Source organism: Entamoeba invadens (genome assembly GCF_000330505.1).
Source record: "Entamoeba invadens IP1 unplaced genomic scaffold scaff_1105074726713, whole genome shotgun sequence".
NCBI classification, from domain to species: Eukaryota; Evosea; order Mastigamoebida; family Endamoebidae; genus Entamoeba; species Entamoeba invadens.
In genome coordinates, this window is record NW_004443770.1 from 20,609 (window position 1) to 36,898 (window position 16,290).

At 28.4% G+C, this 16,290-nt stretch overlaps 4 protein-coding genes across 4 annotated transcripts; all 4 read right to left on the reverse strand.

Moving 5' to 3' along the window:
• Positions 1–8,110: 8,110 nt before the first annotated feature.
• On the reverse strand, positions 8,111–9,193 carry EIN_427850 (hypothetical protein; the record flags this gene model as incomplete). Its single annotated transcript, XM_004261842.1, has 1 exon — positions 8,111–9,193. One exon carries the CDS (start codon positions 9,191–9,193, stop codon positions 8,111–8,113), a length of 1,083 nt encoding a protein of 360 aa, XP_004261890.1.
• Positions 9,194–10,795: 1,602 nt separating this feature from the next.
• EIN_427860 (hypothetical protein) lies at positions 10,796–11,422 on the reverse strand (the record flags this gene model as incomplete). The annotated part of the gene is made up of 1 exon (XM_004261843.1): positions 10,796–11,422. The coding sequence occupies one exon, from the start codon at positions 11,420–11,422 to the stop codon at positions 10,796–10,798; it is 627 nt and encodes a 208-aa protein (XP_004261891.1).
• A 2,460-nt stretch (positions 11,423–13,882) lies between these two features.
• Positions 13,883–14,206, reverse strand: EIN_427870 (hypothetical protein; the record flags this gene model as incomplete). The annotated part of the gene is made up of 1 exon (XM_004261844.1): positions 13,883–14,206. One exon carries the CDS (start codon positions 14,204–14,206, stop codon positions 13,883–13,885), a length of 324 nt encoding a protein of 107 aa, XP_004261892.1.
• Positions 14,207–14,834: 628 nt separating this feature from the next.
• On the reverse strand, positions 14,835–16,289 carry EIN_427880 (rho/RAC guanine nucleotide exchange factor, putative; the record flags this gene model as incomplete). The annotated part of the gene is made up of 1 exon (XM_004261845.1): positions 14,835–16,289. A coding segment is annotated over one exon (1,455 nt), but the record flags the coding sequence as incomplete, so codon positions are not given.
• Between the last annotated feature and the right edge of the window lies 1 nt (position 16,290).

Consider the following 16,290-nt stretch of genomic DNA (forward strand, 5'->3'; position numbering starts at 1 on the left):
CTGAGTACATAGATGTTCCACTTGAAAAGATGATGTTTTTATACAAGTCCTTTCTGATATCGACATTGCACTTCATGATTGAGTTGTAAATTGTCTCATGAATACCTAATGCTTCCATACCAAGGAATGATGGCTGAAAGAGTGCTTCTGGGCATCTGAATCTCTCGTTTCCAATGGTGATAACTTCACTATTTGAAAATTTGTTTTATTTTTCGAGTTCTGATGATAATGCAGATTATTGCATTTATTCGTCAAATCAAATGCAAGGCGGCAAAGTTATTTATAGGAATAAGTAATTCTTTATTTTTTGAATTTATATTTTAAATATAATAAGAAATTTGTGTGTTATTTCACACAATTATTTAATGTTTATTTCCGATATTTATTCGAATTTCAAATGTTTTTTTCGGGATATAAGGATTAAAAAATGATAATTTTTGATTACAAATTGGTTTTGCACATTGTTTAAAATAGTGCAACTTGAAACTATAAATCTATTTATAACAAATCTTGAAATATCAAACTCAATTATCGTGTTTATTCAAATTTATATCAAGTATTTTCTTTGTTTTATCACAAACTTTTTTGTTTGTAGCAAGTGACGTTGTTTTAAATAAGATTTAATTAGTACTTTTAATCAATTTAAACCATTTTATTGTTTAGCAATTTTCAAATAAAACACAAAAATGTTCTTTGCATCCAACTTATTAAAATAGTATTCATTAATTAAAAATAACTATAAATGTCTTGCGTTATTAAAACAATTGAACAAAACGGGGTAACCTTACTGTATTTATTTTTAACTTCAAACAAAAAGGTCTATTTAAAAACACAAAACACAATTCGTTACAAAATCAATCGAATAAACAATACATTATAAATTATTTAATATTTTAACAATAATTGTTAATAAAATTATAAGTGACATTTGTTTGTCTATTTCTTATTGATCCATTGTCGTGGAATAACACTTAGTCGTTAATTTAAAATATTCTTTAAAATTATCCTTTCAAAACGAAAATTATTTTCATATTTTTGTTTTTGATGTGTTTAAATAACATTATTATAACGTTATTGTTATTTGAAATAATAAATTATTGTTTTATTATTATATTATTATTATTTTGGACTCAATATTATTATTGGTAAAAATATATTAGAAATATAGTATGTAATCAATTTTAACATCCAAATAATTTAAATTGTTATCTATATAACAACTACATCAAGTACATAAACACTATGTATCTTCTATAATGATAACATTCTAAAAAGGGTCATTATACCATTTTTGTTATAATTATGCATAAAAATACAATATAGTTTTAATTACACAACATGTTATATCAATGTGATCACTTATCACTTCGATACCATCACGTTGTAGTATAGATATAATTGTTGATGTGTTATTGTGTCAAAATTATGTCTGTTGATTGTTACTATTATATATAACAATTATAATTATAAAACTATTATAAATAACATGATTAATTATTAATAATATATTAATTTATTTTATTATAAATTATAGTTCAAGGTGTTAACATTGGTATATATCATGATGTCTTTACACTCCTGTTTTTCTTTGTTTTTCATTATCTCTATACATTTACTATAAGTTTTTTTGTTTGTTGCCCAAAAATGCATTATTCGAAAATGAATAAACAGTTGCTGCAAAATAAACAATTGTTTACCAAATACAAATCGTTATATTCAAAATAGATTGCATAAAACACGTTTTGCCTTTTGTTTTTGTTTGAAAATGATAAAATATTCAAATTACAAACAATGAATTCATATCTTGCTTACTCGACAGTGGCACAATCTGAATTTCAACGAGTGATCACAAAACCTCGTAGTGATCAAAGTTTATTTAAATACGATTATTTTTATTGTTAAAGTTGATTTTATAAATTTTTCTCAATTTTGCGATTTTTGATACTTTTGAAAATGTATTTTAGTTATTTTTTGTTTATTTTACACTTATTTTCTTTAAGATTTATTTTTCAAAGTCGGAACAAACAAAAGTGCTTTTTTGTCTTATCTTATTTCTTTTAAAAAAATAGTAAAACCCGGTTTATAAATTTTTGTATTTTTCAAAGTTTACAAAAAATCCATTTAATTTGCCTTGTTATTGTTTTGGAGATCAATTGCATAATGAAATTTCAATACACATCAAAGTCTGTTATTTATTTTTTTTTCTTTGTTATTTTATGATGCAATTGATTTTGAATATTCTGGACCAGTATGTTTTACGTTATAGTTATCTTTTTGTTATATTTTATAATTAATTTTATTATCGTAATAGGTTGTAGACATCTCATTAAATATTTGATCTGGCTTTTCCATTGAACTGTGACTTGTTTCTGAAAGGATCAAACAAAAAAGTGAACCTTTGTTCATCCCAACTTCAACAAAAAATTCACTTTTTTACTATAATTTATAACATTTTACTATAAAAATATACTAGAGCCGTCGTTCCAGGGTGTCTAGCTTTTTTGAAAAAATTAAAGAAAAAAGAGTCACATTTACATTACAACTGACTAAGATTTTTATTTTTTACAAATTTTGATTTTTCCCGTCCTCGAAGGGTTAACTTTATTTTAAAAAATAAAAACAGCCAACAAACAAAAATTTTATTATTATGCACATTGAATTTCATATAAAGGGGTGGAAAAAAACCGCTTTTGATAATTTAATAGTAAAATGATAATATGATTATAGTTTATTGTATAGTTTATTTTTTTCTTTTTCCTCGATTTGATTCAAAAAAACAAGGTTTACAAGAATATCTATTACTTTTTCAAGATGCCGATGTTTGTTATTGAAATTTGTGAATTATTTTTTATGTAAAGTAAAGGCTGGATTTGCCGAATGATAAAAGGAGGACCAAGAAAGATTGACTTCTAAACTGTTCTTTGAAGCCAAAATAACAAAAAAACAACTATGAATTCATCAAATAAAATGAACTTTTTATTTAATATTTTTTCAATTTTTTGCAGAAATAAAAAACTCAAAAACACTAACCCGCGAGTGTACCTTTTTTTCACACCCCCTTTCACTCCTTTATATTTTTTTATTTTTTAATCATCCATTAAACAAATACTCAACAGTCAAATCTATTATATATCGAGCAACATAGTTAATACACGGGCCAGCACATGTTTTTAATACACCACTTTTCAATGTCTCTCAGCAAAGACAGACTGCACCTTTATTTCACACCCCCTCTTGTTGGATTCCTCATTCGCTCATAAATGCATTTCAAATCCAAACTGAAAAAACGCACTTTGGACTTACTCACCAACCGAAGGTGAGTGCATCCATTCCCAGCGGTTTTTCAAGTGCCTGTCGAGAAAGCGATAAATGACTCGTTATTTCGTTGTACTTGCTTTTTTGAAACTTTTTATAAAATAAACGAAGCACTTTATTAATATTGGTCAATAAAAACAATGTAAGACGGATAATTTTATGTAAATTATCAGAAGCGGTAAAAGGGCGCTGCACATGTCCGTTATAATTTCTCGTGTTATTTAGTTTTTTTCACCAAAACCTCAATTATTTGAGGCAAATTGAAACTTTGGTTATAATTATGTGTAATTTTATCAGGAAATGGTAGTATAGCGGTTTTTCCCGCCGTGCAGAGAAATGTTAAAAAAGACTGGGAGGATACTGTGGACGATCCGAAAGTGCGGCAATCATTTCTGTATGGTGAATAAATTCAAGTTTATTATGTGTATTTGTATGTTATTCAATACATTTGGTTAAAAATATTTGTATGCCGAAAAAAAACACTATTTTTTCACAATTTAAAAAGGCAATATTTGGTTATTGGATAAGTTTTTATAATAAAACAATAAAAATTTGGTTACGAAAAGACAAAAAAGATCTAAAGCGGTTTTTCGCCACCGTATTATTTTTTATTTTAAAACTCGGCAAAATGCCAAAAAACGTTATTTTTATATACAATAAAACAAGTAAATGGTTGTGAAGCGGTTTTTCCCGTTAGCCAAAATGCTTGCCCAAAAGTGAATTTCAATAAAAATTGTTGAAAACATCATGGAGACAATGACTGTTATCAGCTCAATACGTTATTAAGAAGACATGGTGCCAAAGTGAAAGTTGATGTGTTGTTTATCTTAAATGTGTTTTTATACCTTCATCCACTAATTACAAAAAAAATGATAATCAACAACTTTCTTACTATTTGATGGACTATATTGTTCTTTTTATTACAGTAAATATATGTAACATTTGGGGATTTCAGCACACACTTTTATAAAGAAGAATAAAATAACTGATATCATTAATAAATTTATTATAATTTATACTATAATTTGTTACAAAAAATGAATCAAATGGTGGGTCTGAAAAGTAATGAAAACTACTCAACACTTGAAAGTTCAAAAAAATACACAACGATAACCACAGCTTCGATACTTCGTGTCAAATGAATCAATTCATGATCATTATATGGGTGTCATGCAATTTAAGTTGACAATAAGAAAAATATAAGTCATCGTTTTTAACTATTTTATAATAGTAAATAAACTATTTTTTAACCAGTTTTTCAAAAATACGATTTTAGTTACATAAATGGTTAAATTATAATAATTAATAGTTTTAAAATATAATAATTTATAAATCTAAATTTATTTATCGCAACATCATTTATTTAAATTGATTAAAAATATATTAATAAACAACAAATTTAACAATTAATAACGAAGTTATTTTTCATTTGATAATATACAAGTAAATTATAAAAACAATTCTTTAACTTTACTAACAATAAAAATAAAAAAGTCTTTTATCGCAACAAAACAAAGTCACTATAAAATTTTTAGATTAAAAAAACTCTTGTTAAATTTAGAAATAAAAATAATAATTAATCTATAAAATTTGACAATAATATAAAAACAACATCAATAGCCTATTTAATAAACTCTTTTATAAACCTTTTTAAACAATGTTAACCTTCTTCCAAGCTCCCTCAATCAAAGAAAGAATATAAAAAGGTTCCAAAAAACATGAAAGTTTGAAAAATGATTGGTCCGAAAATTCCTGTTAGTCAAAGGGCTGAACAATACCCAATTAATTGCCCTATTATTTTCAAAGCTTTTCAAGACCTTGAGATAAAAATAAAAAAAGAATCTTTTCCCACTTTTAGAAAGCAAGTGCGGTTTTCATTAAACGATCTTTCTAATGTACCAATTAATGAGTTTAAAGGAACTAAAAAATCAATCAGAGGGGCACTTGAGTATTTTTTCGGGACTTTTAAGGAATCAGGTGTAAATTCCAAAATTTAAAAAATACGAAAAAAAGACTAAAATGGAAAAATTTCGGAAAAGGGAAGAAAACAACTTCTTTCAGACGAAGAAGTTCTAAAAATAGCAGAAGAAATGAAAGAAACCAATAAAGCAAAACCAGAAGAAATTGGACTTTTTATGTTTGAAAATTTAGGCAAAACAATGGGAACAAGGCAATTAAATAAAGTTCTTAAATTAATCCCAGGAATTGAAACAAAAAAGGCCCAAGTTATGGAAATAAAACCAGCAGAGGTATCACAAACTGCCATCCTGCAGTATTACTCAGAATTAAAAAGAAAATTGGATGGATGCAGATTTGAGCTTGTTTTTAACTTGGATGAAGTTGGATTTGATAAATGGGTTGATTCTAGAACTCGAGTTATCTACGTGTCAGTCGAATCAGGGGAACAAGTTTTTAACGAAGTCGACAGAGATGGTTCTAGAACGAGTCTTTTATGTTGTGGTTGTCTAAATGGGACAAAAATGACACCCCTTGTTGTTACCAAAAGATTCACCACTATAGACAAGCTAATTGTGGAACTCAAGAGTCGTGCTATTATTAGATACCAAAAATCAGGTGTTCTAAATACGCAATTATACCCCTTGTGGCTCAAACAAGTGTTTTTCCCGAATATTAAGGAAAAAAGGAACCGAATGGGTGTGAGAGTTGATACGAAGGCGTATCTAATTATTGACGGCTTTTCGGGCCATTTCAGTGATGAAATTGAAGCATTATTTCGGGAAAATTGTGTTGAAATTATAAAGGAAGTCCCCACAGTTCCCATTTATGTCAGCCTATGGATCTGGGACTTTTCGGGAAACAAAAAACTTTCCTTGCGGACAAAAACAATTTGATGTTACACAAAATTTCATCAAGTGAAAAATAAAATGAAAAGTGTGACGAAAAGGTCCAAAGAAACGGGAAATTTCTCAAAATGAACTCACTCGAGTTCAAAAATGTATTGAAAAAATTTGCAAAGCTCTCGGAGGAAGACAAAATTAGGCAGCTTGTTTACTCGTGGGAAGTAGTGTCTGATGGCGACACGATGACCAGTGCCTTCAAACAGGCTGGTATAATATACGTGGTTCAACACCCATCAAAAGAAGAGTTGGAAAACATGAGATGTGTCAACCCCAACTTCAACACTGTAGACCTTCTTAAAGGTGTTGCAAAAGTTGACATGTCTTATGCCAGATAGGTTTGCTCTTCTCTTGGTAAAGATCTAAAAAGAAAAGAAACCCAAACTGTTAGAGTCTCCATTGAAAATTATACCAATAGAGAGCACAGGCTCGGTGTTGAAAAACCAATTAAAATCAAAAAGGATGAAAAGAACAAAATTCCAAATGAAAAGAAACCTCGAAAAAAAATAACTTGGTTTTATTTTTTTTATTTTTTAATTAAATTTTCCATTTAATATTATTGCGTTTTATCGCAATAAAAATCTGTAAAAAATAAATATTTAAAGTTCTAATAATAAAAATAGAGAAGGGTATAAAAGAGAACTTTTAAAGTGTAAATTACAAAATATAACGTTTAATGCGAAGTTAAACAGTTTTTGTTTGTTTATTAGACAACAACACAATGAAGAAAATAATATTAAAGTGATAAATTTAAAGTGACGACAAGGAAGAAGCCGACATTCATTCTTTTTTATTTATTAATTAAAATTATCAAACTTAACGTTTATTTTATTTATTTGAAAACGAATGTATATTTGGTTATATGTCTTACGATTGTAAGCTGTTTCCCGTTTTCTTTCAAATAAATTCTGGAATAACTCAACTATTAACCGTAATATAAATAGACTATAACTGCATTTTTCTAAACACTTCGAAAAAATGCTCAGGCAAATTGTAAATGATGTTTTTTTTGTTTAAATAAAAAAATAAAAACAAATAACATTTAGAAAACATTTTACCATTATTCACCAAAAATTATCAAAAGCTGTTTTTTCCACCCCTTTAAGTGTTTTAATTAACACTTTCACAACCAAAAACTTTTTTTAAGAAGAAAAATAAGTAAAAAGGAAATTGTCCAAATCATTTTTTATTATTTTTATTCCAAAACCCCTTTCTAACCCAAACCGGCCAATAGTCAGTTTTATTTTACTTAAAATAACTAACAAATGAGAACTCAATTACCTAAGATTGGTCAAAAATAATCTTTTTGGATGAAATTTCATATCGCTTTATTGTGTTTCAACATTTTATATAAAAACGCTACATCGTCAATCCACTTAATGACAAACAATGTCAAATAGTCACATTAACAAATATAACGACAATATAAACACCAATATCATTATAATCAAATGACAATATACTTTTTATAAAAAACAACCAAAAATATCAAACCATCATTAGACCCTATCTTTTTTCTATTGCTCTTGTTTAACACAAAAAACTCAATGTAGCATCAAAAACAGATGAAGTTGTTACTTCACATAATACTTAACACTTCATGTTAAGTGTGACCAAAAAATAAACAATTCAAATTTTAGTTGATTAAAAAATAAATAAAAAATTACAAAAATTTGTTTTGTGTATGAAGGCAAAAAAAGGTTTAGGTAAAAGAAAAAAATAAAAACTTTTAATTATAACGTTTCTGTTTTGAACGTGTTAAAACAGTAATAGTATCGTAAGGTTAAAATGAGTTAGAATTTTACTGGGAAAAAAATAAGTTGTTATTAAATTGTTTTTTTTTCATTTATTCATTTCAATACAAATTTCAAGTGTTGAACAAAATTAGAAATGTGCGAATTGTCTAATTCTGTTATAACCGAATTTGAAGTTATAAATTATAATTGAATGTCTTCCAACAACTCTTTTGTTGTTTCTTTTACATATCCTTTAAAAACGTCCCATTCACACAATTCAGACTCTCCCTGACATTTCAATTTGAGTACCTGTGAGTTGTATGAAAGTCTAACCACATACTTTCCATCTCCATCTTCGAATATTTCTAATATGATATAAGACGCCAGTGGTACCCATTTGTCCACCTTAAATCCGAGAAATTTGAGCACCATAAACAGTGTAACGTCGTGTGCACTATAAAGGTGCATCTCACACTTTTCTTTAGGTTCTCCAAATATAGAATTCTCGACGTCGTTAACGATATCTCCAAGAAACTCATTTGCAAACACTCCAAGCACTCTCCTCTCTCCAAAAACAATTTCAAAACTTTCCTCTCCAATGGACTCCGCAAACTTCATATCGTCCGGTGTAATGGTTTCGCCTTTGTCATTCACTTGGATTGGAATGTCGTTACAAACAAACAAATTGAAAGTGTCGCACATGTTTACAATTTGATTTGAGTACTTTTCCTCCTTTGGAGAGATATTGTAAACTCTGCAGTATTTCTGATACAATTCGACAATTTTAGGGTTTGCCAAAAACACTTCGTCGCACGTTTTTCTATTTTCCGTTACAATTGTGTTGTGTCTTTTCTCTATGCTGATGAGCATGTTTTCTTTGTCCTCACTTCTAACCTCAAAAGTTTCAGAATTCATTGTGGCACTTTGTTCCAAAAAAGCACTCAGAAAATAGAGGGCTGATGTGATTGTCCTTCCAACATTAGTCGATCGCGTCTTAATTGTTTTGTTGTTAATCTGAGAGAAAAGGGGTTTGTATTGTGTTACGTACTTTCTCATCTCTTTTCCTAAATAAGTCAACTGGCTTTTTCCTTTAACGGTAAGTTCTCCAGGTTCATAAAAGTGTCCGTCGGGTGCTTTTAAAGAAGTGTGTGATGGATTGATTGACATACGGTCTCCATGTCTGTGGATAACAACAAGATGTTTCAAAGTTTTGTTAGAAATAATTGGAAGTGTAAAAGGTGGAACGTCTTTATATAAACTTGTTGTGTAAATGTTGGAAGACATTATTTGTAGTATTATAAAGTTGTTTTCATTATTTTTTTCAATTTATTTGAATCCATTAGATTTTAGTATTTCAAATAATAATTAAAGTCTGTCAAAAAACGTTGTCCATTTGACAAAAAAATACACAAAATATGTTTAAAAATTTGGGAATTAGGAAAAAACGATCAAATCCCGGTAAAAATTATGAAACAATGTTTTGGGAGTGTTTCGAACTGTTTCCCGAAATATTCCAGTTTTGATGGTCCAAAAATGCCTGGACCACGTTTTCAGACTGACTATATAATGTAATTATTAATATAATTATTAGTAAACAATACAAATCAAACTTTAAAAAATTAAAAATTATTTATTCGATACATATAATTTATATAATAACACCTGATAACTATTCAATATTAAACAATAATTTTTAAGTTAATTATTGTTGTAAACTTGTTCATAACAATTCTTATATATCTTATTCTATTGTGTTTTGTTATTAAATTATACCACTGACTTATTCACAATTTACTTGAGCTATTTGATTATTATAATTGAATTTAAATTGTATAACAATAAATATAATACCAATATTATAAAATATAACTAATTATAATATTAATTATTAATTTTTTTCATTTAAAAAAACTATGAATCTTGACCTTGTCTTTTTTTTTTGGAATTTTAGATCAAAATTTCAAAAATTTCAATAATAAATGAAGAATAAACAAACTTCACCATTGAAATATTTTTCTTTTTTGTCGTTTTTTGAATTATCCATTTTTGGTTTGATTTAATATTTTGAGTGGTTTTCCACTATAAATTCGGGACCATTTCTTTAATAATTTCGTCAAACTGAAAAATTCGATATCTTTTTAATATAAATTATTACCAAAATTAATTTTTTGATTGATAATAAAAAAACCCATTTATTTATTAAAACATCCTGAAAATGTGCCAGTACCAAATGCAACAATTTGGAAAATCGGCAATTATATATTCGATGGACATATTATTGTTTTATTCGCAATTAAGTCAACAAAAATAAGATTGAAATATTTCTGAAACTTTAAAAACGATTGTTTTCTCTTTAGAAAAACATTTTACAAGTCGCATTCCTTTTTCCATTGAATCCAACAAAAATGCCGGACTATTTGGGAATGGGTACCTTTATTTACTGGTTTTTGGTCTCCAAAATGAAACATCGACTCACGCATTTTTTCTCTTCAAAAGGTCGGCACTTTACTTTTCAAACATAAAATGTTTCTCCAAAAAAGTCGCAAAACAGCAGTAATGAGAACTGAAGTTCATAATTTCCATTGAAAATCGTCAAAAATGCTTTACTAATACCCAATCACAATTAAACTATACATATTAATTTGAAATACTATAAAATATAGTAATACATTCAATTCCATTTTCCATAAATTTGAAAACGAAAAAACTTTGTTCAGTTAATATAAACAATTTGAAAGAATGAATGCGCGACTTGTTGATTCAAATTTTTGCCATTTTCTTGATGGCTTTGTCTTTTTTAACTTTTCTAGCTTTACTCCTTTCTTTTGTGTAATTTTGAGAGCGTTCTTTGTTAACAAAAATAACGAACAACGTCTATTTAACAATTCATTCACAGAGCAAGCCCTGGAGTTCTTGATTCTTTACACATATTTGACTTCTGCCTTCTGTTGATAACTCTTTGAATAAGAAAGCGTTTGCCTCTTGTCCGATTTCTTCGATCATTTTCCTGTTGAATGTTCTGTTCTTCGTGTGAATGATTTTGACTGTTTCAATTCTTTGGAAACCGTTAACTCCTTTTGATACTTTCGAAGTGAAGAAGTATCCAAGTTCCAAGAGAATGTCTATAAGTAAATGTAAACCCTCGGCGACCTTATTTGTTTCTAATCTTCTCATTGCTGTCTTTGTCGAGACTCCATTAGCAATATCGTTCTTGAAAAGTGTTTGGCACCGTTCTTCCAAGAATGAATTGAAATGAATGATGTCTTCTCCTCTTTTCAATGTGTCGATCCGAAGAATTTGAGTCGCGACATTCGATCGCTTGATTGGGTTCAGCAGATCTATTTCAAAGTACTGATTAATAATAGCTAGGAAAATCCCTTGTTGCGAGACTTGATAATTCCTCTTCTCGCGAAATTGGTACTTCCTCTTGTACCCAACTTCCTTCGTCCATTCTGGTTTCTCAAGGCGTTTTCCGTCCTTATGTGACGTGCCGTTCCGGCTGCAACATATCATTTGCTCAGATTGCATCGTTCGAATATTCATTGAGTTTCATTTTACCTTTTTATTGGGGCGGTTTCACCCTTCCACAATCTTCGCTGTTTTATTTTTCGATATTTCTATTCTTATTTCGGGATTTCTGAACATTTTGTGTCAATTTGTTCATAAATTGCACTCAATTTAACACGTTTTTTTATTTAACGTGCTCGTTGATTACTTTAAAACAAGAAACTCAATAATCGGTATTTAAAACACAGTTATCAGATTATTTTTGTACGTTAATTGTTTTATAATTGTAAAAATAACTCGTTAAATGTGATTGTTATTGTTCTTATTTTACTTGTAATAATTAGTTTCGCTTTTGATCCACTTTTGTAAATGTCTAAATTTTGTGTTTCGATGAATTATTTTTACTTTCCAAAACGACAGACATGGTGATTTGTGGGTTTTGAAAATACTAAAAAGTATAGTTAAATTTAAATAAAAGAAATAAAAAATTATTATCGTCTGTCGTACAATTGTGGTTTTTTTTTGACATTTTTTTGAATGTGCACCTTTGTTCAAATTATTTTTTTTTTGAAAAAAACTCTCCCGAAAAAAAGGGTACTAACATGCAAATTATAATTTGAAGTTACGAAAAAAAACAAGCGGTATTTCATTGTACATAAGTTCCACAAAATGGCGTTCAAAATAATTTAAACAACAAAGAATACTTGCTTTTTTATTTCAGTTATTCCTTTGTTGATTTTTGATTTCAAACGAAAAAAATTCAAATGATAATTATAATGGTATTTAAATTATTATTTAATATGGTCAAAAAGAAGTTTGATAATTCAGCTGGACTTAAGTTTCATTCGTCACTTTATGAATTTGATAATAAATTATCGAAATTGGATAATTATTGAGTAATCAAGAAATAAATAAAAATTCGCTTATTTGACATTTATAGTATGAAGTTTGATTTATTTTAAAATAATTATATTTAAATATTTATGGAATAAAATACAAAACCACACAATTACAATTTAATGATAAGTTCAACTTTTATTACAAATAAAATCTATATAATGTTTTAGTCTTTCAAATCCAAAATGTCTTTGGAATTTATTTGTTTATTTTTAATTCAATTAGTGATTAATCTTTAAAGGGTAGAAGAATTTTAACTGAAAATCATTCAGATGCGACATTGTAATTGTTTTTACCTTTATAATGATACAAAAATAACAGTTTTAGATATTTCATTAAGTATATATTCAATAAACAAAATGTTTAAAGATTGTTAACAAATCGACTAAAACTATGAATTTCGAATCTATGTTAATATATTTCACAAAAAGTTAACACATCTGATGAAGTAACTCTGTTTTTATTGTTCTTTTACTTGTTTTTTGAATAAATCAAGTTAAAAATAATATTCATTATGGTAGTGATGTATCATAAAACGACACAAACTTCAAAATAGATAATCAAACAATTGCAAACATTTTATTTGTTCTAAAACGAGTAAATTTGTAAAATGAATATAAAATATTAAATCCCAACTTGAATAATCATTAGTTAGTCATTCAAAAGATAAAATAATCCTTAACAAACGGTAGAAAAAGCTTCATCAATTTGTTTAACTTCTCATTTGCTCTACACACTTAATTACTTTTAAATAAAAAATATAACACTATTTCGTTTTCATTTTAAATAATTAAAAAGTGAATAAATATCCTATCATCAACACTTTTTATGATAAAGTGATGTGTTTATACAAGTTTTTGGTGTGATACCAATCTGAATATACTCTAAGTGTTTTAATAGGTACATTGAAAATATCATTTATTTAACTTATATTTTGTTGTTACAAATATTAATAATATACATTATATCAACACATAATTATTATCAAACCAAAACTTTGTTATTTCGAGAATAATTTATTTAATAAATATTTTTAACTATAATTAACAATTATATTATAATTAATATAGTTGTTTATTAAAGTAAATTAACTATAATTAAACTAACAATTATAAATAATGCTCTTTCTATTGATGGATAGTATTTAAAAAAAAGATAAAAAAGACAAATATAATTATAATAAGTTTCTTTATAATTAATAAATAATAACAACTATTTAAGTCAAATATTAAAAATTATATTAAATTTTGTTATTCAAATTAAAAATCATAAACTATATAATATAATAAAATTAATTATATACTATAGTTAATGTCTATAAATGAACCAAACAAAGTCACAATTATTTTTATCACAATTATATCTTGAGTCATATTCTAAACTAATAATAAGTATTATATATAAAATTTTAATTTACTAATAAAAATTATTATTTTTAGTAAATAAATTGATAATAACAACTTCTTCAAAGTTTTTTAATATTATTGCTCTTCAAAAATTGTACTATATTAAAATTGTTATTTTACTATTGTACTTTAATACATTTGACCCAACCTTCTACAAAACAATTTAGACAATTTGTTGCAATTTCATCAAATTTTGTTTGGACTGAAAAATTGCTTCATCGAGTTCTTCGATTCTTTTTCGCCTGAGTAAAAAGTTAATAGCAGCGAGTGTTGGGTACTGTGGAGGTATTTTCTCTTCATACATCTTTTCAAGAGACTTGAATTGATCGAGGCACTCCCTTTCTGTGAATTTGCTTGCATCGACTGGTCCGTCGAAGCAGAGAGTTTTGATTAAGACGTCGCTGACGTATTTCCACTCGGAAATGGATTGCGGTCTGCAGTATTGGATTGATTCGATGAGAACAAGTTGTTCTGTTGTTGTCCACATCCTTCTATATTTCTAGTCTTAATTGACCTTTTTCTATGAGATTTTGGGTAATTCATTGCGAGGCACTTCCATCGTCTTTTTTCTTAGACTTAATAATTTTTTATTATTGTATTATAAGTGTTCATTGATGTTATTATAAATATAGTAAAAATAGAATTCAATAGATTCTATCAATACCAAAAGAATAACAACGCTCTTTATGTTTTGGTTTTGGACTCCTGAGGTGTTAAAATCAATTGTAATTGTTCATTTTTTTTACTATCGGAATGGTATCAAAAAAAATGTGAAATTTTGCTTGACTTGTTTTGGAATGAAAAAATCCCATTGATATTATGGTATTTTTTAGGAAATTATTCTAATAATTATTTCTTGCTATCTTTTATGCAAAATACCAATTCTGTTTGTCTTTTTAAAAAATAATTCTGATCTTAAGATTTTTTATTCGTAAAAAGTTGGGCTGAATGTTGATTGATTGATGTTTCGTTTTCTTTTTTTTTATTTGTTTTTCAAAAGAAATATTTTTTTTTAATTTCAAAAATATTATAATATATCATATTATTATTATTATTATAATTATATTATATTAAAACTATAAATAATATCAATAACAACATTGAATAACAAAAAATCAATTCAATAGATTTACTAACAGTTTACCATAAGACCTGTCGTCGTCGAGGACATACCACTCGTCAAGAATCATCCCGGAGACAACTTTATTGAAGCTCTCTGCATTCCGTTTGTCGCTGAATACAAGTGTGACTGGAGCCTTTCCATACTCGTTGATTACAACGCTCTTTCCGTTCTGCACGAGATTGACGCTTCCAGACAACTTGATTTCCAATATGACTGTTTTGTCCTTAGTCTTACCGGAATAGACGATCAACATGTCATTGCAGACGCAGACTATACATCCCTTCTTCTTCGAGTCTTTCACTTCAACTTGATATTTAGAGACAAGCAACCTTCCCATCACAAAGAGATCTGCGTTGTTCAACTCCTCACACATTTCCTGCAATCCATCTCTCATTTTAGTCCGCTCGTTGACGACATTTGAAAACAACTCAAATTGTGTGTAAGCGTTCTTGAGGCACTCATAGTCCGGATTTCTCTTGTAGGTCGCTTTAATTAGCACGTCGACCAGCATCGGATATCGCATTAAACGTTGGACGGGTTGAATCAGGAGTTGTTCCAGTGTTCTGTTCTCCAATTCCTTTTCATTCAAATTCATATCAACCAACGTACGAACGCATCCCGCCTTCTTCATCTCCTTCCACGTCTTCAGTGAGATGTTGTAATCCATTGTGAAGACAAGTAAAGCGCTAGCCAAGTAGATTGACTCCCCTATCTTCTCACCAAGTAGTGTTGTTGCCTTGAAGTTGACACACATCTCTCGAAATCGCTTTGACAGTTCAATACTATTGCGAAGACATTGTTCAAACGACTTGTTAAAGACAAGACTCACATCACTCGCTGCAACAACTTTCTGTTCGGCCAAAGACAAGAGAGGCTTCCGGAAGAACTCGTCCATCAGAATCATATTCTTCGAGAAGTTCTTCTCTGTGTCTGCTATCTCTGTGATGACATTCTTGCGCATTAACAAACTGTTCACTTTGTACTTCCGCCGTACTAGACACCCCCTCACCGCACTCTCTATCACTGTCAACTTCTGAACAGCTTCTTTTGTCCAATTCACAAAAGTCTGCTGTGACGGGAAGCTGTGCACATTCGATCGACTCAGTGGATTGTCGTTGAGGGTTTGTTGTAATCGCGACAAGTCAATCACCGCACTCTGGACTCTATCACGCTTCAATCCCATCAGTCGGGAGTGCTTTGCATTGATCTTTCCCTCCGTCGAACTTGAGCGCCCCTCAACAAGAGATTCTTCAAGAAGTGTTCCACATGACCCATTTTGTTTGTGAGCTATATCTACACTTGGTGGCGTGTTCTCTTTGATTGCAATTGTGCCTTTCTTCTTAAAGAATCGTGACGTCTGTCGAAATGCGATTGGCTCACTCTTCTCTTTTGTCACCTTAAACGCTGAAAGTGTTTCTTCTACTTTCTGTTCATAGTCAGTTGTGCTC